Raw genomic sequence first — 27125 nt, 5'->3', positions numbered from 1 at the left:
GTCTTGTTCTGTGCTTTTCACATTCTGATATCACCTACAATACACTTTCAACACATGGATCTTTTTGTAATAACCAAGCCTCCTAGTACTCTCTCCTTCTCACCCTAATATCTGAAGCAGAAGAAATGTATAGGATGCTAATCATCTGAGATGACATTTGAACACCATGCAGGAATAAATAAATTAAAATGTACACTGTATTTTATCCCATCATTGACTCACATTCAGTATCCCTCCTCACCCATTCCCCAGTTATCCTTTTGATGTTAACAACAAAGTTCACATTTCTAGTGACTTTAAACTATCTACCTGCATATTCAAAACCACTCATAGAGCAAACACTGCTAGCAAAAAAGCACTTGGTCATAATCAGCATACTTCCTGCATCACTGAGAAGTGTAGTGTTCCGCAGACCAGTACTACACAAATTCATATGTTGGATTACACAGATTTCTCTAGAATTCAAAGGTTAATCACATTTCCTCTATTATACAATGCTACGTATAACTTTAACTGTTTCCAAAAGCTCCAAGCAAAAATATATTTGCAGATTTCTTTATCTTTAGGATAAGGCAAATCTAATACACCAAAGTACTCTAACATTTCAGTGGATAAAAAAGTCAGTGGATGTACCTGGAAATAATCAGTTGAATTCAGACAAAGTAGGAGATTAAGACCTTGATATGAAATTAATGGAAATACAGATATATCACATAAACTGTTTCTAGAATGACATCTTCAGCTGAGAAACTATTCCACCTTATGTCAGTGTGCTGTCAACTACTGGGTGGGAAAAAGGCTGGCAGCTAAAACAAAATTCTCAAGATTCCCATTTCACTGTTTATAGTAACAGATGTGTATTATCTTATGTCAATATTCCATGAATCAGAAGGCTGAAGCATTCTGCCATTTACCCACATTATTATTAAAATTAAATACTACTCAAAGATACAAATAAAGAAAACTGCAGACAGAGAAAGACCATTAGCTTCCCCTCAGTGTGTGCAAATTACTCTGAAACTGCTGGAAACCATAGGAAGGTGCTCAGAAAAATTTTTCTACACTCAGTCTGAATCCACTTGAAACTTCAGTAGGAGATATCCCTACAAATGAACCTCACTTATTTTATACAATTGCCTCTAGTAACTTGCAAAAAGTTTGGGTGGGAAATATGAAAACTGTTATCCCACCAATGCAGATTTGTCCATTAGCTAAAATGCAAGAGTCAGTTTGCATCACAGGGTTAACAAAGCAACACAGCTTCTCAATTCTGTTCCAGAAAAACACAGCGATGGTTTTTGTTATGCAATAATTTCAAGAACAGAACAGACATAAAAAGTCTTTGAGCTGTATTATTCCACCTTTCACTTTAATGATATCCATAACTAAACTGCTAAAAATATAGGTTATCAACTGCTTTCTTTGAACTTGACTTTCAATGTTTTGGACAGCTAAGCGAACTTCAAGACTCCTAAAATAAGCCTGGCTTTGTCTCTCTTGTGTAACCCTCTATTTACATTCTTCTCCTCCCTGTAACTTACGCAAAAGGCTTCTACTTTTTGATCTCATAAAGAGCATAATTAAGCTCCACATGCCACTAAACACCCTCCCCCCAGCCCAAGCTGTTTACAAAATCATTCCAATCATACCAAAAAGATAACAGCTAGAAGTGCTACCAATACTACAAATAAGACCGAGTCTAGACTACCTGAGAGACAGGTTTTATGTCTGGAATCTCAAGCACTGCAAGCTAGAGGCCCAGAGTAGCAAATTTTTCTTAATATAAACTCAATAATGAAAAAATGTATCAAGGAGATAAAGCTCTAAGTGAGTTGGCAAGGTAACCTGAGAACGAGAATTTCTTTTAAAAATTGAAAGAATTCTGCAGTGCACAGTCATAGAGACAGTACTATATAGAGGAGGATTAGATAAAATCTTAATGTCAACATTTGTTGATCATAAAACACGAAGATGAGCTAGATTTTTAGATATGTATATATTTGCTAAACAATATTTGTTGATTATTCTTTCATCTTAGAACAAAGCATGAAATGCAAAATTCAGCTGAAGTACAGCTGATAAAATGCAGTTTGTGTTCCCAGTTGAGGGAGGATGTAGGATAAGCTGAAGGTAGACAAGTTCCTCCACAAGACTTGAAAATTACTTCACTGCACTAAAGAAAATAGACTAAGTATATACAAATCAAACAGTCTTCTACCAGAAGGTGGAAGGATAAAAACACATATCTAACTCTGAATTTGCTCAAAACTCAGGGCTTGATTACAGGCTATTCAAGTACTACTACCTTATCTAAGATTTTTTATGCCTACACATACTTACAACTTGGAGAGTATTTTCTGCAGTAGATGAGTCAGAAAGTCACAGGTACCTTCAAGTACCAACTAACATTGTTTTATAACATTCCAAGAACACAGCATCTAAATAATCCCAAAAGCTACAAAACGTTTTGCAAAAGTTGGAGAATGGGTTTACAACATATTTCATATTAGTTAACCAATATATCACAGAGCTCTAAAAACGACTGCTTTATATAAAACCATGATGCTTTATTAAGAGTAATTAACATAGCAGCAAATTCGTCTTCATTCCTCAGAGCAAAGCAGCAGCAAAACCCCCTTCATAACTTTGTATAAACACAACACTAGAATGCTTTCAGTAAGTCAAGACACGTTATTCAACAAAAAAATGAGTAATATTTTAGCAGCATTTCACTATTTATGACCACTGGTGATAAGGCACATTTATGGATAAAAAGGTGCTGCTGCATAACCCACATTCTGAAATCAGAAATGCATAGTCGAAGTACAGATGACTTTATCCACCACCCCACCCCTCCACCCCCCCCAACAGTATTACAGAAATACTATAACTTGGTTATGCCTTACATTACTGAAGAACTGGCAAAAGCAGGAAGTTAAAATCTTGTTTCTTTAGGACTGACATCAGCAATATATTTACACACGTGTAAAATGCCAGATAGCACACCTACCCAACAGACTTCTGACAGAGAATGCTTCTCATCACCTGAAATCGAATTTTCACTATCTAATTTTCAGGATTTCCAGAGTAACTTTCAGAACTTCAGCTGTACTTGTAAGTAAAAGTTCTACAGGCAAGTATAATATTCTGCAGTAATGCCAACATAGGTGTGATGTTGAAGTTGGAGCTGTTGAGCCTGGAGAAGGCTGTGTGGAGGCCTCATAGCAGCCTTCCAGTATCTGAAGGGGGCCTAAAGGGATGCTGGGGAGGGACTATTCATTAGAGACTGTAGTGACAAGACAAGGGGTAACGGGTTAAAACTTTAACAGGAAAGTTTAGATTGGATCTAAGGAAGAAATTCTTTACTGTTAGGGTGGTGAGGTGCTGGAATGGGTTGCCCAGGGAAGTTGTGAATGCTCCATCCCTGGCAGTGTTCAAGACCAGGTTGGACGAGGCCTTGGGTGATATGGTTTAGTGTGGGGTGTCCCTGCCCATGGCAGGGGGGTTGGAACTAGATGATTTTGAGGTCCTTTCCAACCCGAACTATTCTATGATTCTATGTGATAGCTCTGTACTACTTGTCAGATTGGAAGTGGCTGACACTGCTCTAAGGGAGCTGGATCCAAAGCAACTTACTTCAACTAGAAACTCAAGGAAACTCATCTTCATGGAGAATCATAGTAGTCAGAGATATCATATTTCCCTGTCAGTCACTGAAATGTGATGGATTTTGTTTGATAAATTCCACTTTCGTGTGCCTTTAAATAAAATAATTATCTCCTTCTAAACCATTTCTTTTCCCCTAACAGATTAAAGATTTTCTTTGCCTTCTTGGATCACTTATTACTTTATTAGTTAAAATGTCTTTCAAAACACCCAGTTTTGTGGCATTATCTGTGTGTTGTATGTATGCTGGAGAGGATAGAGGGCTTGAAAATCAGTTACTGGTAACAAGAAATTTTTATTCCCTTCACAAATTAGGTATTCAACTTCAAAGCTCAAGAGACAAACATATCTGAAGATAACAGTAGGCAGGTATGCTTTCTCAGTTTAAAGCTTATTTTCCCACTTCCTGGTACCTTATAGGTTAATACACTCTATCTAGTTATGCCTGCTCCATCTCTGGCAGTGTTCAAGGCCAGGTTGGATGGGGCTTTGAGCAACCTGGTCTAGTAGAAGGCGTCCATGCCCACGGTAGGGGTGTTGGAACTAGATGATCTTTAACACCCCTTCCATCCCAAACCATTCTATGATTCTATGAACCTTTTACACGTATTTGCCACATAAATTGATAACATGGGCTATAGTTACAGGTCTTTATTAATTTCAGCTATTTAGGACAACCAATCCTGAATATATTTGAGCCTCATTAGCTTTTACAAACACCAAACAAGAAAAAACATGTCTTTATAAAAATATCTGATTAGCATATTAGGAGGTATGGTTTTAATTAATGAGAAAGTATTTGAAAGAGATGCAGATTTGGTACTGATATCTTATGGGCTTACTCCTCAACATACATCTTATTAACTTAACAATGCTAACTAATGGTTTTATCATCTAAAAGGCATGTAACACCTCTGAAGCCCCTATGAGGTTTGCTCAAGGAGCTGAGACTTCTACATTTCACCATCTGTGTTTCTAAACAAAAACAGAATTTAAATTAAATAATAGCTTTAACTTGCATCATTTAAAGGGAACACATGCCTTACTAAATGCAAGGCTGCTACAGAGATCCCAGGAGCCACCACAGTGAAATAAAGGAAAATAAAGGAGTGATGTTTTGACTCCTAGCGATAGTGTCTATAATTAGTTCGGAAAATGGCACCAGAAGCACAGGACTATCAGCTCCTAATTTAAATTGGGTATTTTGTACTCTTACCCTTCCTTCATACGTATTAAGAGTTGCTAATGAAATGTCCATGTGCTACTGCTCTGCAAATTACATACCACAGTCTCAGGGTACAGAGCTCACACTTCTCAGTGGGGGTGCGGCCACTCTTATGTTCAAGCTATAAAAGGAAATTCTGTTTTGAGAAAAGCATTACTTGAGAAAGAGAGTGTAAAAATGTTGAGTGAAACTTCTTGATTGATTGCCTAACTGACAAATGCCATCTTAAGTTCTACTTGACCCCATATAACATTCATTCTGGATCTTATGATCTGAAGATGCTGGAAGCATAAGGGAAAAAAAAAAAAAACAAAACAACCCGTAACTAATTTCAAGGCATACTCACTTTCTCTGAATAAAGACTCTTGAATAAAGAGGACCAGATTTTCCACTACATCACAGCTGAAAAATGCAGCGATCGTTTCTATTACAGATCAAATAAAAAATGTGGCTGCTCATGGCTGTGAACATATAGACACAAAAACCCCTCCAAAACCCCAAACCAATTCTGAAAAGTCCCTAAGTTACTTTGTCATTAAATCATCAACTCCTGGAGCATCACATTCTGTGTAATGATACTCCAAACAGAAGTCAAGACCACTAGAGCTTGTTGAGATACACATCACTGGAAAATGTCTTGACGCTTGTTCAAGATATATTGTATACTTTCTCTGTGAGAAAGTTATTCCTATGTACTTAATTTTCAATTAAATTTTGTTTTGTTCATCAGGTTAATCTGACCCACAAAACCTGAGTTGAAGCAGAAGAGATCTGTCAATGGGGGAAGATAAAAGTAGTTTGAATGATCTGACTAACTCGCAAAAGAAATGAAATGGCAAGAAACATACCTACAGAGTCTCAAAAAGAGACAAAAAGAAAGGGATCAATGCACAGTCCAATCACCTTGTATTATATATCAGTGCTGTAAGAAGCTTAAACAAAATTTATACAGATAGTAGTTGAAGCTGCTAGAGGGTAATCAGTACAGTGGAAACTATGAAAAATATACTACCAGCCATTCAGATTAAGAAAGTAATTCAAGTGGACATATCCAATGTTAAGATCACAAGTATTATTTGGTAGCTTTTTTTTTTTCCCCACTGTTCACATATGAGAATTAACAGAAAAATTAAGGGAAATTCTAGAGCAAAACCTCTATTAAGAGATAAACTCAAGGGTGAACATAGGCAAACTGGAAGAAAAATTAATCTGATGATATAACTTTCCTTGAAGCATCTGCTGTTTACAAACCATACTTTGTTCTTCAGTCCTTTTGTTACCTGTATAACAGTAATCTGCAAGGACACATTATCTGCTTTAAAGATCATTAGGTATTTTATGATCTGTCACTGGGAGGACTTGATGTACTGACAGTCCTGATGTACTGAAATAAGAGTTTGACCAAGGGTGAGATTTCTCAACCATTTGATTATTTCCTCAGCCATTTGAAGCAGCAATTATTATTCTTTACCTAGCAGCAATATTTAAAGAAATCTCAAAAGAGGCAAACTAAGCCACAAAGTGTACCGAAATATCAGTTTAGTCAGGTTATGCTAGTTACTATTTAACGGAAATGAGCAGCTTCCTGTTGCCAGGGGAAACAGTGAGCAATTTCCATTTTAAGCCTCAGTATTTTGTGCTCCTGCAAAGATCTGTGCCACAACTTTTACTTTTGATAATAGTCCACGTGAAATTTACTTCCAGGTGATATAAAATTAAATATGTAAATGTACTGCAACATTTCAGTTCCTTCTTCCTGCTTGTGAGCATATTCCAAATTCACCAAGTTTTGCCTACCAAATAGAGGTCTTGGACTTCCTTCTCTTGCAAAACTCTTCTCTTTTGGTTTTTTTGCCTACCCCTGAAAAAAAAACAAACCAACCCCCAAACAATTCATGTTTAGAGCCTCATCAAACTTTTACATAGTTTATTTGACAGACAGCAAATGATTCCCACCTCTTAGAAAATAGACTGCTGGGATGAAGCAGTGAGGAACATCAAAACACCTTCTTCTAATGCTCAAGTAGCCAATTCCCTTAAGGATGTTTTTCTCTCCTTCCCATTACCTTGCTTTAAATTAGGCAAAGGTAAAAACATATACTGTTCATGTAACATGCAGCCCATGCATGTTTAAGTTAAAACTGAGGTCTGCAAGACACATGATGTTACATTTTTGCACTAGTAATACACAGTAACAATACAAGTAGCATGATGTTCTTCCACTCATCACATGTTGCACGGAAGAACTGTGAGTTAAAGATCCATGGACTGGATATAAGATCTTAGATTAGATATAAGGAAGAAGTTCTCTACTGTGAGGGTGGTGAGGCACTGGAATGGGTTGGCCAAGAAAGTTGTGAATGCTCCACCCCTGGCAGTGTTCAAGGCCAGGTTGGACAGAGCCTTGGGTGACACAGTTTAGCATGAGGTGTCCTGCCCATGGCAGGGCTTTGGAACAAGATGATCTTAAGGTTCTTTCCAACCCTAACTATTCTATGATTCTATGATGAAAAAAGGAACTTAACCTAAATTCAAGTTACAGTAACTTGTGCTGCCTCCAAAGTTTACTGAAGTTACAACTTTAAAAGTTTACCTGAAGTTATAATAACTTGCATTGAGCCTCAAAAGCCTCAAAATGCTCATAAATCACTACAAGGTCGAAATAATAACCAGAAACTTCCACCACAAAGGAAAAAAGATTCCCTCCAAAAACCACTAACTGGAAGAGTTATGAGCAATACAGTGGCAGGGGCTTTTCCTACGCTTTTCAATAGCATTCATGAAATGTAATGTGCTCCCCCACCACGGGAATAGGAAGAGCATGCAGACCAAGACTCCGTCCAGGTAGGGTGCCTTTATACATCTGGTGCAGCCTGACCTGTGCTGCCCTGGCAACACCCGCCTTGGGTCTGCCAAAAGACAACAGATGCTGGACCACGCAAGTGATGAGATTCAGCCCAAAGGCGCTTTTCAGACCAGAGCTGGGGTATGTGGCAACTGACGGGCTAATCTGCCGACGCAAGAGCTCCGCTAGCAGTGCTTTTTCGAAGCAAATATCCTATTTAGAGCTGACAGGAGATAAAAAAGCGCTGGCAGGAGCCAGCGAGTGCAACCCACAGCTGCTCATCCGCCCCATTCGACGGCTGTGAGAGTTCTGCCCAGGCGGTTGGTAACGTAGGCTGTTTCACAAGGCAGTTACACCAAGTGTTTTGCAAAGGAGCACAGCCGAAACCAGACACGTGAGAGCGAAATATCACTTGGGCTGCGTTTTGCTTTACGTGTGCGGATGTGTGCTCAGGACGGTTGTGAACGTGCACCTCCAGAGACGCACAGACCTCCATCGTGGAAAGCCTGACCATCCTGCCCACCCTGAACCGTGATCTCTCCTACTCAATTAGCACTATGTAAGCAAGAAACAAACTAATTTTGTGGCAGAACTTTTGCTAGTTGTAGCTCAAACTCTCAGAGAATTTTGTCCTTTACGAGCGCCGAGCAGCATTGGACTGCGTCACCATACTTGTCGCCTCTGCCTCAAGAGCTACAGATGTGCACTGTGCGGGCTCCAGCACACCCCGACGACGGCTCGCCCGGGCTAAAAGCACCAACTTTGAGAAAAGCAGAAATCTGCCCCGCCGCCCGGGGGGCGCGGCCGAGTGAAGGCAGACGGAAACCCCCGCGCAGCTTTCACCCCACAGTCCCGCGCGTCGGAGCTCTCAAGGCGGGCGCTTTCGGGCAGCCCCCACGGGGAGAGCCGCTCTGAGGCGGGCCCGGACTCCGCAACAACTAGACCCGCAGGGGCAGAAGGCGGCAGCGCCCTGGCTCCCGTTCCGGCTCCAGCCCCGGCCCGGCGGGGATTCCTTGAGCTCCCTCTGCCCCAGACACCGCACTTCCCCCCGCGTGTCGAGTCCTGAGTAACTCGGGGGCAGCCCAGCTCCGCTTCCCACTTGCAGCGCCGGGCCCCCACGTCTGTTCCCTCGGCTGTGAGGCTGCCGGGGACAATGCCAGGCCCCGGCGCGGTGTCCCGCTCTGGGCCAGGGCCGTCCGGCTCGGAGTTACCGGTGGCACTTACTGTGTGGACGCGGGGCGGCGGCGGCGCCTCCTCGGGGCTGGCTGCGGGAGCTGCGGGCTCGGCGATGCTGAGGCGGCGCGGGCGCGGCTGAGGCAGCCCCAGCTCTCTTCGGCAGCGGGACTGGGCGGGGCGCGGCCCGGGAGAGCAGGCTGTGCCCCCGCCTTCTCGGCCCGGCCGCCTGCCCCCGGGGCGCACACCGGGGAGAGCATCAGGGGGAAGAGAGAGGGTGAGCACAACCCCGAAGGAAAGCGCGGTGGCGGTGCTAGGCTGCTGGGCCATCTTTTCTTCGCTTCTTTCCCTGCGTTGGAACCTGAGGAGTTCCAACTGTTGCAAGAGCAAGCCCCGAATAAAACTGTTCTTTCGTACCAGTGAGCTGAATGAGATAGAATCATGGTGTGGTTAGGGTTGGGAAGGACCTTAAGAGCAAATAGCCCCAACCTCCTGCTATGGGCAGGGATGCCTCAGACTAGACCATGTCACCCAAGGCTCTGTCCAACCTGGCCTTGAACGCCACCAGGGCTGCAGCATTTACCATTCCTTTGGGCAACCCATTCCAGTGCCTCACCAGCCTCACAGTGAAGATTTTATGTATATTTAACCCAAATCTACCCTCTTCCAGCATAAAACCATTCCCTCTTGTTCTATTCTGATAGCCTCCAATGAAGAGTCCCTCTCTGGTATCCGTATAGACCCCTTCAGACACTGGAAGGCTGCTATGAGGTCTCCACACAGCCTTCTCTTCTCCAGGCTGAACAGCCCCAACTTTCTCAGCCTGTCTTCATATGGGAGGTGCTCCAGTCCCCTGATCATCCTCGTGACCCTCCTCGGGACTTGTTCCAACAGTTCCATGTCCTTTTTATGTTGAGGACACCAGAACTGCACACAATACTCCAGGTGAGGTCTCACAAGAGCAGAGTGGCAGGATCACCTCCTTTAACCTGCTGGTCACACCTTGTGTTAATTTTGGAAGCAGGCTGCTGCCTAGTGTATAAACTCATCCCATAGGTGGGACAATTAAGAGGTGAGGTTCTCAACAGCTATCACAGGCTTTCAAGTTTAGAGGAAGCAGAAAAGGGGTTAAAAGTTGTAGAGTAACAGAAACATCAGCCTTATACCCATAAAAAATGAATTAGAACTGATTACAACTGATAGTTATGCATTGAACAAACAGAACAATAAAAAAACCCCAAACTCACAACCACACACTACAACCCCCCCTCCCCCGCAAGGAAATAACCCTAAAAAAAATCCAACCAACCCCCCCCCCCCAAAAAAAAACATTGTTAAAGCTAAGTTATTTAAAAATAAGACAGAAAAGGAGAAAGGCCAAACGCATGCAGATTTTATAGCTAAAATGGGGAGAAATAAGAAACACCAAGAAACTTAGTAAATCAATCTTTTTATTTTATAGAAAGTAGTTTAATCAGTGTGCTGAACCTGCCATTAGTGGTGGTTTTACTATTTTTAGTAAAAATAAACATTTGAAAAAATTACCTTGGAGAACACATCATCTCCGAGCTTATTTCCTTTTAATCACTTACTTTTTTAATACCTATTGCAACTAATCTAACACTCAGTGCTCTTAAGAGGAAAGGAGTGGTACCTAATGTAGCGTATCTCAACAGTTTATTTCCTGTAACTGATAGTGAGTTTTCTAAAATGCAGTAGAACATGTATAAACTCACCTTGCGCCACAGCAGCATGGTACAAAATCTGCATCTATTCCACTATCCATCTTTATCCATAACCATCCCACAACATCAGCTGTAAGCTGAGAATTTTCTAGTTGAAAGTCACACAGCAAGCCAGTTTAAGTACCCTGATGGCCAGTTTTAACTCTCACAGGTTACAAAGTAATGGTAAAGAACTGGGATAGTATACCTGTTTGAGGTAACTGAATTGGCAACACAAGAATGACACACTCCGATTGTATTATGTATTGTTACATAAACAAACACATCACAGCTGCTAATCTATGATATTTTGAAAGGGACATTATCAACTACAAGCTATTTTGCCTGGACATGGAATTATTGTTGACTAAGGACTGGCAAACAAAAAGTTTAAGTTCAATTTGTGCACATGGCTACTTCAAGCACACAATCCCTCTGTGTAGCCACTGTTACCCTTCTGTTTGAGTAACCTGCATAGCAACAGGCAGAATGTATTAACTGCCGGAGGGCAGAAGTCACTGGAAAAGTTTAAGGGCTGCAGCTGAAAGACTGCTGAGCTTAGTTTTCCCCAATTAGACTAGATTTAAAGTTGAGAGTGTCCCTTTGAACGTTTCATATACAACAGAAGTTAACTAATTGATTGCATCATTACAAGAAAGTTACCAGTAATTTGACTTACTATAATTGTTAAACACCAATAAACATTATACAAGCAAACAACTAATTTTTAAATGAAGTAGCAGGAACATGGAACTCTAAAAGGTTGAGTTTCTGCAGGATTTATTGGGTAGATTATGAGGGTGTGGCAAATATATCTTGATTTTACATAATTTCATTTTGAGAGTAGCTTATGGCAACTATAAGCATTATTGAAAAATGCCTGCTCACAGTCAGTAGTTTTCTGGTATAAGACTAAATTTGCCAGGATTATTCACAGTGCAGCTCTACTCAGAAAAAATGACAACATCATATGTCTTGGCAAATTACATATGAAATCTGCTCAGTTTGCAGATGATAGGACAGCTTTTTGTGATTGCCAGTACAATAAACTGAGCTTGAAATACTAAAGCTAATGAGATAAATATTTAAGGACAAAACATCAAGGACATCATAATTATATAATATTGCCATGATTTTTGCACATTTTTCTTTTTTGAATGTAACTTTATTAGTTCCGTGGGTGCATAAAACTAATGCATGTAAATAAGCAGCAATACAGTCAGGGTTTCAGTTGATTCCAAAGGAGTGTGCTACTGTTAACTCCATTGTTTTCCTTCTTTGATAAGCATAAGGAATATTAGAAACTCAGCCACTGAGCAGATATGACATACACATTGGGCAAGTCTGGTAAGGTGTTATCAATTTTAGTCAGTCACTTTTCTGGTCCACCACTGTACTTAAACTGCTTTGAGATCAATATATATTTCAATGTGTAAAGTGTGGTAGAGCAATTACAATTACACTGAACAGCTGTACCAGTTTGAAATGCTGTCACATGTTTCTTCATGGCAAAATATTCACATTCTTTTTATTGCACAATCTGAAAAATTAGGTTATGTGCATAAAGACCTTCATAGTGTTTGCACTGCAACCTGCGAAACATATATTTAAAATGACCTTAATACATTTTATAAAATCTTTTTAAACAATTTTATATTCTTAAGAGAAAAGCATCCTGAGAATGTTATAAAGTTCGTTTTGCAAGCCCTTCATTTCTGCTATGCTTTATTTATCCCCATAGTTTCTAATTTGACAAGTTTATTTTACAGTTAGTATCTTGGTGCTATATTTCACAAAATATCTTTTAGCAAAAAGTACACCATCAGCATTCAAGTAATCCAGCCTCACATCTAATTTACAAATTAAACCTTTGTCAGGCTCTCAAGTCAGGAAAAGTAAACTAAAATACTTACAGAAACAGTTTTAAGCTAACAAAACAAAAAAGTAAAAGGCTTTGTGCATTAATAATTTGGTCAAACATTTAAGTTATGCGGTTTAATATTTTGGCAAAAAAACCCATCTATATTTTCCAAAATATTTTGTCTTTCATTTTATACCAGATGTAAACATACATACAAAGATAGAATTAAAGTACTTTGCTGTTGAAGTTTTTTACTTTTTCTTTTTTTGTAAAGTACTTAGGAAAAGCAGACAAACAAGAACATAAGTGCTAAGTGTGAACTGAGTATCTTTGGGCTAAATAAAAGTCTTACTGGAAAAAAATGTAAAAATAAATTATTTTATTCCCCTCTACAGACATGTAAATAAATAGTCTTTGAAGAAATTCTAGTGCCATATCCTAAAGCAGTATGTATCTTCCTGCATCTTTTTGATCAAGACTGAATCTTCACACAATCTTGACTATTTTACTAGGAAGATATATGTTAATATTTACAGATATTTGTAAAGGGAGTGTTCAGGGTAAAAAATATATTTCTTTTTAATAGGTAAGCCTGCCATCCTGATGGCAGTGATTCAAGTCACAGAACATCTTTCAGTTTCTTATATCCTAGATCAGAGGAAGGAGATCAGGCAAGTTAGAGAGGTAAACAGCCTGGCTTCCAGGAATGGAGACAGATAGTGGCTTATTATATGAATGCTTGCATGGCCAGGACTCTGGCTTTCTCTTCTATACATAGGTAAAATGCTTTAATGTCAGCTGACTAGAATTCAGAAGAGAGACAGTTGTAATAGTCACCACAGTGAAAGAGTAACATCATCTGGTTTCCCTCTGGACAGAGGCTATGCACAAGGTGGGAGTGTAACTACCTCAAAAGAAAGAGTAAACTACTTCAGCAACATCTTAATAGTATTATAACTATATAATTTGGAGCCATATATAGCTTTTATTTCAGGCAACAATCAAAGTCTGAAGAACCTTGCTAATCCTTAAGGCATCAGTGCATCAGGGACTTAAAGTTTCAGGTAATAAATATGGGGGCAAAAAAAACCCAAAAAGTGCATCTTTGTGGCACAAGCTATCATTGTGTATCTGCTTTGTTGGCTAGTTCCAGGAAAAATATTTTCAGGGATGGTAGAAGGGGAATGTTATACACTGTTCTGAGAAAAATACTACATCATAAATTTCACATCATTTTTTAACACATCATTTAAAGGGCTTAATCTATCAGGCAAGATCCTCATCTTTACTGTTCCATCAGCACCACAGGAGAATATGTGATTTGCTGGTCCTGTCTCAATTTGCATGACTCCTGTCCCAATGTTTCTGAAGAGAGACTGTCGAGCATGCTCATTGACGAAAGTGTGAAGAAGATTAAATGTAGACAGACTCCACACCTGAAAAAGCATCAAAACATCTACTTCATATAAGGATAATTACTGTGATCTTAAAATTTACCAGTAATGAGTCATAGAGAAATTCACATTAACTTTTCTGACATTAACTGTAAATGAAAAGATAGGTAGCAATCTGTAATGATACAGTTATAGAATATTATTACTCATTTTCTTTAATGAGTATATATGAGAACTAAAGTGAGACTAACAAGGAGGACTGTGAGACTAAAATTTCATAATTACATTAGTAATAGTGAAAAGTCAGGGTTGATAAAACATGACATATCTGATTATTCCACACCTATGCAAGATTCTTTTTGAATTTACATTCCATCACCATCTGTTCCTTTCCCTTCATTAATACCTTTATGTTGCCTTCAGCAGATCCTGTGACAAAATACTCTTCTGTGGGATCAACAGCAATCGCTTTGACTGAAGAATCATGACTCTGGAGTAACTGTTGCTGCTGTTTTTGTCGAAGATCAATTATACATGTAAAGCCTTTTCTGCCTCCAGAGATTAACAGCTGATGTTTTGGAGCATATGCTAGCACAGTTGCTCCACTATCATGACAGATAAAAGCTGAAAACCAAAGCAAAGTAATTTAAATAAAACATACTATACTAACTTCAATTTTCTATCAAGCTGTAATGTTTCAAGACAGTAGCAACAGTTACTTTAGTAATCCAACTGAGCACAACCAGTCCATTTATTGCAGTACCATAAATATTAAAGCCCAGGTTCACATTAGACATCTTGAAGTTTCAGTATTCTCAAGCAGTTGCAAACTGTATGAAAAAAAAAATCACATCCTTTCTCTATCCCTGTGCAATCATAAATTATTAAGCCTTGACCAGAAACAGATTCTTTTCAAACTCTCTACTGTTGATAATTTAAGGCATATGTTTCCTGTAAAAGATGTCCTCCTAAATCACTTGCCCAAGTATCTTTGCAAGTTTCAAATGGCTATTTTAGGTTTATAAAAAACAAGTCCTCGCACATTTTCCAAACACATAATGTAACTGTGCTCAGTGCTCAATGCTATCTTTATAGTGTCAGTATTTGGTCTAACACTTAACTAATAAATTTTGAGTGGGGCCTCTCTGATTTATGAGTACAGACACAGCCATAGGAACCTTAAACTGAAGGGTGTGAATGCATATCCTGAAAATACGTATCTCATAACTATGCTAAAAACTATAGCTTCTAGAACGTTACAGCTATTGTCTTCCCTACATGCTAGTCACTACAAGCAGTTGCTCACAATCTTTTAAAAAGGAACAGAAGTCACAGATGTCTGGCTGTCAAGGGCTGCACTTGTGGTGCGCAAAGGTACAAGCTATGCAAAGGAAGGTGCACATGTCCATGAAACTAAACATTTGCATAAAGCACTAAATTTCTCAAGAATCTGTTTTTATATTCCTGCTGGTATACTCAGGACTGTGAAAGATGTCTCACTGCCAGTATTCAAATTATTTTCTACAATAACTTTTCCATACAGACACAATCACAGTGTGATTAAGTATTTTGATGGTTTTATTTAATTTTACTTACCATGCACCAAGCTATTTGTAGGTGAAACCAAAGTATCCCAAAGACAAATATTTCTGTAGGGGAAAAAAACAAAACAAAACAAAAAAATCAACAAGTAAAACCCCAAAACATTTTAATTCAGGAACAAATGACCTGAAGTATTTTAACACTTTAAAAGTCATCTGAGCCTTAAAGGTTGTTTCAGGCATAAAAGCATTGTAAGCAGACTTTCAATAATAACTTTTGAGCAGACTCCAAATTACTTCCGTGATTGTACAAATACTGTGAGAACATGCACTGTACACAATCATTCCATGACTAATATTTCTCATAAAGGATTCATACTGAGATTACAATTTTTGTGTAGCTAAATTCACCTGAATGTTAGCAGGTTTTGCCATTTCTTGATGAAAACTTACCTAATGAGTGTGAAATGTAAACCTATGCCAACCCTCTACATCTACAAAAGTAATTTAAGACAGGCTTGTATGAATAGAACAGAATTGTTCAGTTGGAACTGACCTATAATTATCCAACTGCCTAACCCTTTCAGGGCTAACCAAAACTTAAAGGCTGTTATTAAGGACATTGTCCAAATGCCTCTTAGGCACAGACAGGCTTGGCACATAGTCCTTGACCACCCTCTCCGTAAAGAAATTCTTCCTAAAGTCCAGTCTAAACCTTTCCTGTGGAGACAGTGTTCTCATAGGAGAATGGATATTTGGTACATGAACTCTGAATAACTCTGAAAGATACTGCAAAGCCGTGAGAGGCCCAAGGAAGCCTAAGCAAGCAAGATAAGAAGATGGAATTCACTGAGTTATGAGAACTGTGGACTGTTGGCAAGCTTTCGAGGTCAAGTTCTCACACCTGTGCTTAACCAATTATATGGTTGACTAAGTATCTTCAGGACAAGTATCCAATCATGATATGCCAAATTGCTGTAGGTGTGTGTAAGCAATAGTATATAAGGAGTTAATGCTTTGCAATAAATGGCTTTTTGTCTGATCATATTGATCTATGACTGAGTCCATTCTGCAGCACTTTCCGGCACAGCTTTGAAGCAGCCCCACACATCCTGTTGCTGGATACCAGCAAAAGAGATCACCACCTCCTTCACTACTTTCCCTACTCATACGGAACATGTTCTATAGGGAAGCACAAATCCTCCGTACCTCCTTTAATAGGCACATGGAATTTAGCTGCAAACATTGCTTCTCTTCCCCTCCCACAAAGAAGTAAAAAGAGCAGGAGTATTCATATTTCTTTTACACTGCTTGAGAAGAGTCATCAAAAGAAAAAATGAGGGAAGGAGAGAAAACATAGTACCACTTAATTTTTATGCATTATCACAGCAGTTCTTACCTGTTGTCAGAAGATGATCCTGCTGTGGCTATCAAAGATGATGAACTGATGAAAACAAAGTCATTGGCTGTCTTATTATGACACTGCCAAGTCTGAAAAATTGCAGTTTAGAAATTAATTACAAAAGTACTTGATTTTATGCAAGTATAAAATCTAGAGCTTCCTCAAGAATCTAAGCTGTTTAGAAAACAGTTTAGAGAATGCAGACTTATAAAAGGATGTAAATGCCTTCTGATACTCTTTAATTTTTCATATAAATATACTTTCTAGTCCTGCATTTTTGATAATTAACAATTGACAACTATTGACAAGTCTCAAAAAACAAAGTTTAGATCTAACACTGCATTTTCTTCTTTCCAACTTAGTAATTATTACTAGGATTTAAGAACTCAGCCATAACGTGGATCACAAGATGTCAACATTATATTGCTAAATCTTGATTAATACTGGTTATCAACACGGTCCCTGCCCTCTTTTAACTATTCCAAAGGAGGAAGGAAATAAGAGAGCACAACACAAGTTTATAGAAGCAAATTTAGTTTTCAGCTTACCAAATATGGTTTAGGTGAAGTACCAGTAAGTGGACAACATTTCCAGTTTGTTTGATATAAACTTATATATCCATCAGCATCAACAATTCCAAACTGAAAAAGAGGAACTAATTGTAAATACATATGTATATATTATAGAGGAATTATCCACAATTCAGGGAAACATCTTAGATTTGAAGCATGTGTTGCTTCTGCTAGTTTACAATTATATTAGAAGAGGGGGAAAAGAGGGCAAGTACAGTGCTTTCTATCAGTTACCTTATTTCCTTGGTAATTGAATCTCATTCGAGTTACCCTTGAGTTGCCACCGGACCGAAAACATGTGATTTGCTGTGCATGACCCCATTCAAACATTCTTACACTTCCATCTTGAGCACCTGTCAGGTCTGCAACAGAAATTATTTACACGACTTTTCACAGATGTTGTAGCAGTTGAGCAGGAAGGCTGCTTCCAAAATGTTAAGAAATCTCACACCAGCCCATAACATCCTCAAATTAACTAGTTCCATAGCATGTGCCATAGTATACAGCATAATATAGTAATGTGTATCACTGAAACTTAAAACTGTTTTAAGTCGTTGTTTAATGTATTCAAACATCATTGAACTATACTTACTCATTGTTTAAGAACAGTATTTAGATGGTACTGAAATAAAAAGCTATTTACTTGGGACATAGTATCTTTTTCATACTATTTTTTACCTATTTTCATGCTATCTTTTACCCAAGTCACAAATAAAACAGAAATAAGTACTTCTGTTCATTTAAAAAAAAAATAGAAAAAAAATCACTTTTTCTAAAGGCTATTCTATATCCCCCATACTTTCTCTGGGGAAAGGAAAAGCCGTTTCAGTAAAATAGGGCTTATAATTAACTTTTAAAACATATAATAGATTGCTGTGCTAGTACAAAATAGCATACTAAGAAACAAGGCCAGTAAGTTTATCATCTTTAGCTAACCTCTCTTTTTCTTGGCAAAACTGAACTTACAATATGGTAATGTTGGATGAGAAGCCATTCTTCTGATATTATTAATAGCCTTCTTGAGCATCTGTTCAATATACAGAATAGAATAAAATTAAACAATACTACTGAAAAAGAATTTACTGAACTAGAATAATTACTGATCACACAGAATTGTTTCCTATCAAAATTCCTACTGAAAGCAAGTATTCAGTTTAGAAATGCAGACAGAAGTCAATTTCTTCAAGACTAGTGTAGATCTTAATATTTTTGCAACTTTATACATCTAGGTAAATATTAACTTTTTCCTTCAGAGATTTATGGATCCAAATATAAACACTCCTTAGACTGCAGTCTTACCTCTTTTCTTGCCAATTCCTTTCTGATTCCATTAAATTTATTGGAATATTCCTGAATATTGTAAGATAAGCAAGAGAGAGGCAGAAGCATGTAAAGAAAGAGGTAAACAAACTTTAAAAGAAGTAAAAAAATAGGAAGGAATATATTTGTTTTCAAGTCTAGTTAATTCATTGTCATTGACTGAAAAGTGATTATTTGCAGCCATCCAGAATAAGCAATATACCTGACAACTGCTAAATCAAAGATTCTTCAAAAGCATTTATAATTTTGCTAGTACAGATCCAATGGATTTTCAGTAGCACTTTTGTTCCTAAATTCCAAACTTTGCTTAGAGCAAGGTACTACGCCAAGAATGCTGATTCTTAGCTGATTAATCCATAACTGGAAAGAGTTAAATAAATGGAGTGGAGACATTAAGACAGTTAAGATAAAAACCTCATCTAATTAAGTAAGTCCAACCCACAACAGGAAAGAACTGGTAGAGGCTTTTCACCAGGGAAATTTATCTGTATTTTCCTTGCACGTCTCTTCTCTTGCTTCTATTAATGTATGTCAAATCAAGTTTTCATTCTTTTGTTTCCTGTTAGTTCTTCTCATCTGGCTACTTTGAGGACTCTCTTCAGCAAATCGTTGGATTCAGTTTACTCATGCATGTACTATTTACACATTTGGCGGAAAAGACGGCATAAATTCATATTTGTGCTAGGTTTTAACTTTAAATGACAGCACAAATAACCTGTTGCCAGAGCACTCAGTTTCAGTACAGCAGCATACCACTTTCTTATGCATCAGTAACTAGCTGGCAGTGAACTTTCACAGAACCATTTAGGTTGGAAAAGACCTTTTAGGATCATCAAGTGTTGGGGGTCGAGCATGGGCGCTTGAACAGGCCTACAGCAAGCTGTGAGAAAGTGAACTTATGACCCCAGGTTAAAAGAGGAAGAAGTGTCAAGATCAGCAAAACAGTAATGCAATAACAAGATGCCAGTAATTGCAGAAGCATGATGTAACGCTAAGCTGAAGCAAAGGTGTGAAACCAATCAGGAGAGGTAAAGGGGAGCATGTATCCCTCGTGGGCAAAGTGAAGCAGCCAATCAAGTAATGCGTGATCGCGTGTAAGACAGTATATTAAGAGCAGCCTTGTAATCAATAAACGGAGCATTTTGTGAACCTACATCGTATCGGTGTTTTCTCCCCTCCACCTGGCCGCGGCAATCAAGTCTAACCCTGATTTTCAACTGCTCAAATTTTATACAGCATTCTGCCACTATTTTGTCACTGAAACAGTAAATAACAGATCAAGTATTTTAAGTATGTCATTCTCACCTGGCCTCCAGTTATATCAGGGTGTGAACTGGGAGACTGGTACTAATAAATAATTTTTACTTGTTTCATATTACTAAATATGTTCCAAGGAATTGAAAAGCAATATTTTCCTAACTTTCAGTTTGCAAACAAAAAGAAGGAAAGAAACACTTTCAGGGAAATAATTTATTTTCTTGTTAAAATTTCCTGGTATTTGGATTAGTGGACTAATTGCAATCCTCTCAATCGTATTTTGGCTGAATGTGGTTCTGGGTAACCTGATCTAGTTGAAGATATCCTTGCTCATTGCAGGGGGGTTGGACTAGATGACCTTTGAAAATCTGACCCAACCCGTTCTAGGACTCTACAATTTTGAAAGAAGATTTAGACAACATATGAATTATAAGATTTAGGACAACAGAGGATTATATTCTTCAAACATTAGTCTATACACAAATCAGTAAAAAAATTGCAATACTCAGCTCTCTAAACTTACAGTTTATGTCTGTGTAAGTGAAAGAACAATTATTCATGCTCATTCTATTTTCTCCCCAAAATGAAGGGCTGTGTTGTTGAGTTTTATACCTACTAACTTTTACCCAGAAGTCAATGGAAGTCATTTTCCTTCATTCAACAAACAAGCATGCATCATGATCACATAATGCTCTGGAAAAATGCAAGCATATAGAAATGTGCCTTTGAAAGACAATACTAACATAACTCTCTGGTGCAGTGCCTGATTTAGAATCAAACAAATCATTATCAAATGCAAATACTTCCAATTACCAATATAACTGGCATTGGATACTGCTAGCCTTCAGTTTCTCCTTAACAATAGCTGATGCCTCGAACACTGACTGTTAGACAGTTGGGTGCTTTGGGTCTAATGTGCAGTAAAACTGAAGAATAAAAAAGCTTAAAATTCAACCCACCTATTATTAAACTGGTGATTATTGGTATCAGTCATACTGGCTTGGAAGACAAACTGTTGGACATTACCTGAGTTTCAAAGCTGACAGAATGCACTATTTACGTCAGTATCCTCTTAGAAACACCTCATGTAAGAACTGTGTAATCACACAGAATGATCTTGTGCTGAGCCTCCTTACTTACCTTGTATAAACTGTGCAAGAGGAAACAGTGAAGGACGGTAACAGAAAAACCTTAGAGCTAATGAAATATTTACTACCCACGTATTGTAAGTCCAATAGTTTCCCTTGCTGATGGAAGTGAAGCAAGACTGAAAAGCCAGTAACGGTAAAGAACAGTGGACTGTACTTATTAAATGGTCTGCCAATTATGGAAAAGCAAAGATCAGAACAAGGATCAAAAGCAGTATCTGAAGGAACAAAGTAACAAATAGTAGCAAAAGAAAGATTTTGGAGGAGCTGGTTCTCTTCCAGATTTGAGTCCTTCAGCAGTAAATGTACTTCCTCCCAAGAATCCCTGTATCTTCCTTCGTTTCCTTTGTCCTTCACTCAGTACCTTTGCTCCTCTCTCTAGTGGACATGTGTCATCATACGCTATGGCTAGTTCTCTGCTCTGCCAAAGTCAAGCAGCATGCCACATAGAATTTAGGTCTGAAGCTTGATAGCAAACACATTCAACACAAGCACAGCCATATTTCCTTGGGTAACATTTTGTTACATATAAAAGGCCATGTAAGAATAGTTTACATTAATAGATTATTATGTAATTACTTTGTTAAGGAACACACACACACAAAATTCTGGACACATCTCTGCATGTATATATACACATATACGAATATATAAAAATAGAAGTGAGAGAAGGAAGTGGCAAAAGCATTCAAAGAATACTTGCAGAAGAGACCCAACTGTAAAACCAGAGCTGCAAAACTGGCAACGAGGATCAGTAGTTCCTAAACAGAAGGGAGAGGTGTAGGTACTGGCACAATACCCACTTCCATGTGTGGGTAACATCATTGCTCTTATAATTCTTATTTAATCCTTATTTACTACTCCTGATCACCAAATCATTTCAAAAATCAACTACAATATGAATTCACATTTCATTCTTCTACCACTTACGGACTTCCTGTGAGCTGTTAAAATGCCACAAAGTGCAGTCAAGTCACAAGACTTAATGTATTCAGTTATCCAGGAAACCTCCACATCTATGTGCAGACATGCTGTGAGGTATAGGTGTCTTGTCTGACCATTTCAGTTAAGTGGCTCAAAATAAGCATCTCCCAGATAACTAATCAACAGATCTGCATTATTAGAGAGCATCTATGGTGCATAGTAAGCAAGTATGACAATGGCCAGACTAGAATTATCATTTTATCTGAATTAAATTTGAGCTAAGAGCTTTTTGCTCAGGGCAAGGCTTCACTCCAGAGACAATTTATTTCTAAAAGTAGAACTCCCCTTGTGCTCATAGAGATATCATCTCTATGAAAAGAAGGATCAATTTACTCATGTGGACAGTCACACTTCACTGGGTGTCCCTCACTCTAGCATATTTCAGAAATGCTGAGCAGTGAAACTGATTGTCTCATCTAAACCATGATCTTCAGAAGTGAGATATTTAATAACACAACTAAGCAGGATTATAGCAAAACTACACAGCATTTCAAAGACAACAGAGCTGACAACAGCTTTGGAGATAAACAGTCATACATCAGCAGAATGTGCAGCTCAAACTACACATGATGTTTGCAGCTGATCGTGTATTTGCAGTCCTGGCTTCCCTACTTTCATGAAAACCAAGGACCCCATTTTCCTCACGTTCAAGCTGCTCAGTTTCCAGAGTTTAACTTATTTCTTTCGGAGCCTCTGTCCTGCCAGTGAAATCTCCTTTAGCATTTCATTCACTGTCCTTTCCACAATACAGGCTCCTACTAGTAAACAGTGCATTACAGTGGTACTTCGTATTAGAGAAGTTAAATCTTTACTTTTAAATAAAAACTGGAATAGTCTGGAACTCAGAATGAAACTTAAGATTATGCTTAAAATGGAAATCTAGCTCAATATTTGACACAAATATTTCTACCTAATCTTTACAAATTTACATCCTGAAATCTCCTGCATATATGCTTTTTAGATACAGCATTGGCTTCAAGTCATTAGAGAACAATTTATGCTACAAACTCTTACCTGAACCCTGATTCTTTATTTTTAAACAGTGTATCTTAAGAAAGCAAATATGGCTTCACTAAAAAGTCTGGCTTGCTTTGTTGGTGTATCTTGAATTCTGTGCAGTGTTTCAACTTATTAATCAGATAAAAATTCCAGCTCACCGTGGTCACACACTAAAGAACCATCTACTTACATGCTAACTGTAAAATAAAACCAGCAACACTGAGCAAAAAAAGAGAGAAGTAGACAGAGTACATAAGGCTAATCTTTGACAAGCAACTTACCACAGATGCACCCCTGCCAGTTTGTGTACTACCAAGCCAAGGCATATTGATAGGTGTGCCGGGACTACTATGAGTATAGGGAGTGGTTCCCTGAACATTTACCAGATCATCACGAGCATGTATAACTAAGAAATCATCAGCCCTATAAATGAAACAACATAAGTTAGATTCCAAACAGAAACATTAAATACCATGCTTTGTTACACCAATTTAAACACAGTCAAGCTGTGATTTTAGAAACAGAAGACATATACCCTTTATTTTCTATTTCCACATCATCATCAACCCAGGTATAGATTTGTGTAGCTAAAATTGCAGAAACATCTAATTCTTGTATGTCATGACTCGATGCTATTGCAATGCAGTTCCGATTAGCCTGGAAAAAATGCAGCACACACAAAGGCAGTTACAAAAGGAATAATCAAAAGAATGCTTTTTGAAAGATTTTCTCTTGTTATGGTACAGTTGTTTGCAAAAACAATCAATTTACAAAACCCAAATATTTATGGCTATAAACCTATTTAAACTGTCTAATCTTGACAATTTCTTTCTAGAAATCTGTTTACATCTGGGATAGCATCACACACTATCTGTATTTTACACCTATTTCAAACAGCTCCAGTTTCTTCTTGCTTACAAGAGGTCACTATACTATAATACTTGCAACCAAGCTCCTCTTGTCCACTTCTTAAGGCTTAAATGGTTAAACAGAAGAAGATGAATTCCTGGTTGTCTTCAATAGAAAAAGAAAAATGCTCCTACACACAAGCTTAAAAAAAAAAGTAGAGGCCGCTTCTCCCTTCTCTCAATCCATTGCACAAGAGAAAAAAGACAATCTGCCTTTTTAGACAATCTAAAAAGAACTGTTTAACTATGAAAAGGTAATTACAGGAAGTGCTAAGAGTCAAAGCTGTAGCAGCATGGCCAGTAAAAGACCTCTCACCCATGCACAACAGGACTACTATCTGTTTATCAGGTGGAAGTACAGCACAATTAGATTATCCTACCTCCTTTACACTCACCTTATTGACTGCAAAAGCAGTAATGATGTCAGACTCTTTATGGATTATTCTTGCCTTGCTTCCTGGGTATCCTGTATCTGCTTCTACCTGTATTTAAAAGCAAAGCATGTTTAAAGGCAAACATCTAAGCAACAGTGCTTTTAACTGGAAGAACAGAGACCAAACACTAGATCATATGATATTTAATCTATTTTTTTCTCAATTTTAATTCTATGAAAATATGACAGATATAACCTGCAAACACCTCTTTGATGTGTAATAATGTAGTTTCCCACTGCCATGCTGGGTTTGCCACAGCAAAACAGAAATGTCATTTGCCACAGAACTCACAGTACTGCGTCCATTCTCAAGCTTTTCAACTTAAGAATGCTAAAACCAGTGAGACAACATGCACACCCGGAGTGCTAATAATAAAAGACTGATTCCACTTCTTGCTAATACTGTTTTATCGCATAGTTAATAACAACAAGGTAGCCCACAAACACCACAGTGTTTTCATTTGTATCTTCTCACAAGTTTTGTAAAAGAATACTGAAGAATAGTGTTTGCAATTCTAGGCATAATATTGTACCCTTTTTGTCTTTCATACCAATCTTTCAAGAAAGTCACTATAAAGTTGTTACACAGCTCACTTTCAACTGTCTTAAAACTAAGGCTCAGCAAAAATTTTTAGTAGCAAATTACTATCACATTAACTGCTCTGACTTCAGCTAACTACCTCTATTTACAGTCAACTATGCTAGCCAGCTCACACTGGTGAAAGGTCCCATATGTACTATGTTCCCGCAGTACTACTAAATTTTTGTCACATAGACAAACCTCAATCTCAGCTCTTCAAACTCCATAGCTGTGGAGTTTGATAATAGATATTGTTCTTCCCTGGTTGTTTAATCTAGCTTTCTAAGATACATTTAGCTTCAGATAGGCTCTATAACAACAATAGTTTAACTGAATCTCTTGCAAAACTGTCTTTTTCTATGTCAGCAAAGATATTTTAAAGGAGATCATATCAGCACCATTTCAAAAAGGAAATATTTCATGATGTAAGGTCTAACTAACTTGAGCATTACTACTGTGTACCTTATTGATGATGGGCTCCTCCATCACAGAATTTTTCATGGTTTCATTGTGCTCCTCTAATGACTTCACCAAGGAAAGAACAACCACAGAACAGAAAATATAGATAAGACATAACATGCAGGTATCAAGGAAAGCTTTAATTCCCCTTTGTTCACACCAACACAGAACAACTGAAACACAACAGTATGTCTGCATTCACATACACCCTTATTTTATATAGTAGCAGTAATTAGATTCTAAATGCTATATTCAGTACAGAAGACACTGATTTACCTATTCTGTATTGGAACAGCACCTTATCCATCTCAAAAGTATAATTTACTGAAAAATTAGTGACCTCCACTAACATTTTACCTGTGGCAAGAGGATATAAAATATAGCAAACACAAGTATGCTGCCAATGATCCTATTTGAAAACATATGAAGCACATCTAAAATACTCCAAAATACCTTTCCATACAGCATAGCAACATGGCTGCATTAACACAGGACATGAACAGAAAAGGTGCATTTTTAAAGGACAAGAAAAAAATGAACAATCTTCTTTTTAACTGCAGAGTGCAGTGAACACAATTAGCCACAAATAAACAAGCTAATATTCTAGTTGTGACAGGACAAAGATTAGCTCACACTGTACTCTTTGTTGCCATGGTTTTACTAGTCATGAATACTTTCTCCTGCTTTTGAACTTGCTCAGATCTTATTTCTCCTATGTTTTTACTACTCTGTATTTTTCTGTAATACAAGTGATTGATTCAAATTATTGGGAGTAAATAGAAATGGAGCAACTAAAAAAAGAGGGGGAAAAACAAAACAACAAAAAACTCCATTACAGAACCACAGCTCTAAAAGATTTAACTGAATCTGGAACCCAGAATCCAGCTAGACACTGGAACAAGTTATCAGGGACAGAAATATTAACTGTTCCATGACTATTTTTCTTACTAAAATTGAATCATAACATGACAGAAACCAACGGATAAAACCAGGATGTTCTACTTCTAGAACTCTGATTAGATTACTGGTTTTAATCAGTGATATTTGAAAGTTTGTTCTTTTGAGGCAGCTTTTATACTAATGTTAATGAAGACTATGACTGTAGCTAAGTGGTGCTAACTATCAGTCTACTGTTGAAGAAGGACTATTTTGGTTTTCAGTGAAACAATGGACAAAGATTTTCAATATGGAATACTGCCAATTTAGAGTCACAGCCAAGTGGATATCCAATTGTACTCTAGGAAGTAAACAGATCAGACAAATGACTTAAGTAAAAACTTATAGATTGACCTGAAATATTTTATGCATTTTATACAAGATACCAACCTCATTAAGGCATTGCTTCTTTGTAAAAATATTTCTGATAAAGGTTTCCTGGATTTCTTCCTGTTTAACCAGATACTGCCAGAGCCTCTTCACTGATAGTGCAACGTAACTGTTAGATCTAAAGAGCCAAGTTAAAATATTTACATCACAATCATAAGACTACAGTATCTTCTAGTCTAATCAAGCTACAGTCAGAAGAAATGCTGAAGCAAAACTACAGGTCTCTAAACTCTGTACAGGACCTATTCAGAAGCATCTCCTGACAAACCTATGTGTGAGATGAAATGCAGAAGAAAGATGGAAAAGAA

General features: G+C 37.9%; 2 protein-coding genes across 3 annotated transcripts in view; both read right to left on the bottom strand.

Moving 5' to 3' along the window:
* TNFAIP8 (TNF alpha induced protein 8) overlaps positions 1-8989 on the bottom strand; it is a 63822-nt gene extending 54833 nt beyond the window's left edge. Inside the window, exon 1 of the mRNA XM_005142972.3 lies at positions 8961-8989. Coding sequence (XP_005143029.1) covers position 8961 — 1 coding nt within the window. The 5' untranslated portion in view covers positions 8962-8989. The remainder of the gene's footprint in view (positions 1-8960) is intronic.
* Positions 8990-10343: 1354 nt separating this feature from the next.
* The window catches only part of DMXL1 (Dmx like 1), an 82244-nt gene continuing 65462 nt past the window's right edge, over positions 10344-27125 (bottom strand). Inside the window, exons 34-45 of one of the 2 annotated variants that reach the window (XM_013127445.3) lie at positions 26818-26935; positions 25495-25557; positions 24415-24501; positions 23647-23768; positions 23393-23534; positions 18370-18430; positions 17638-17765; positions 17380-17472; positions 16829-16920; positions 15485-15537; positions 14295-14512; positions 10344-13930 (exon numbers count right to left, since the gene is read on the bottom strand). In XM_013127445.3, the coding sequence (XP_012982899.2) occupies positions 13706-13930; positions 14295-14512; positions 15485-15537; positions 16829-16920; positions 17380-17472; positions 17638-17765; positions 18370-18430; positions 23393-23534; positions 23647-23768; positions 24415-24501; positions 25495-25557; positions 26818-26935 (1402 nt within the window). In that variant the 3' untranslated portion in view covers positions 10344-13705. The remainder of the gene's footprint in view (positions 13931-14294; positions 14513-15484; positions 15538-16828; positions 16921-17379; positions 17473-17637; positions 17766-18369; positions 18431-23392; positions 23535-23646; positions 23769-24414; positions 24502-25494; positions 25558-26817; positions 26936-27125) is intronic. The other variant, XM_005142973.4, reaches the window with a different exon arrangement.

Source organism: Melopsittacus undulatus, chromosome Z (assembly GCF_012275295.1).
Source record: "Melopsittacus undulatus isolate bMelUnd1 chromosome Z, bMelUnd1.mat.Z, whole genome shotgun sequence".
In the NCBI taxonomy this organism is placed as follows: Eukaryota; Metazoa; Chordata; class Aves; order Psittaciformes; family Psittaculidae; genus Melopsittacus; species Melopsittacus undulatus.
This window is presented reverse-complemented; position numbering and strand designations above follow the sequence as displayed.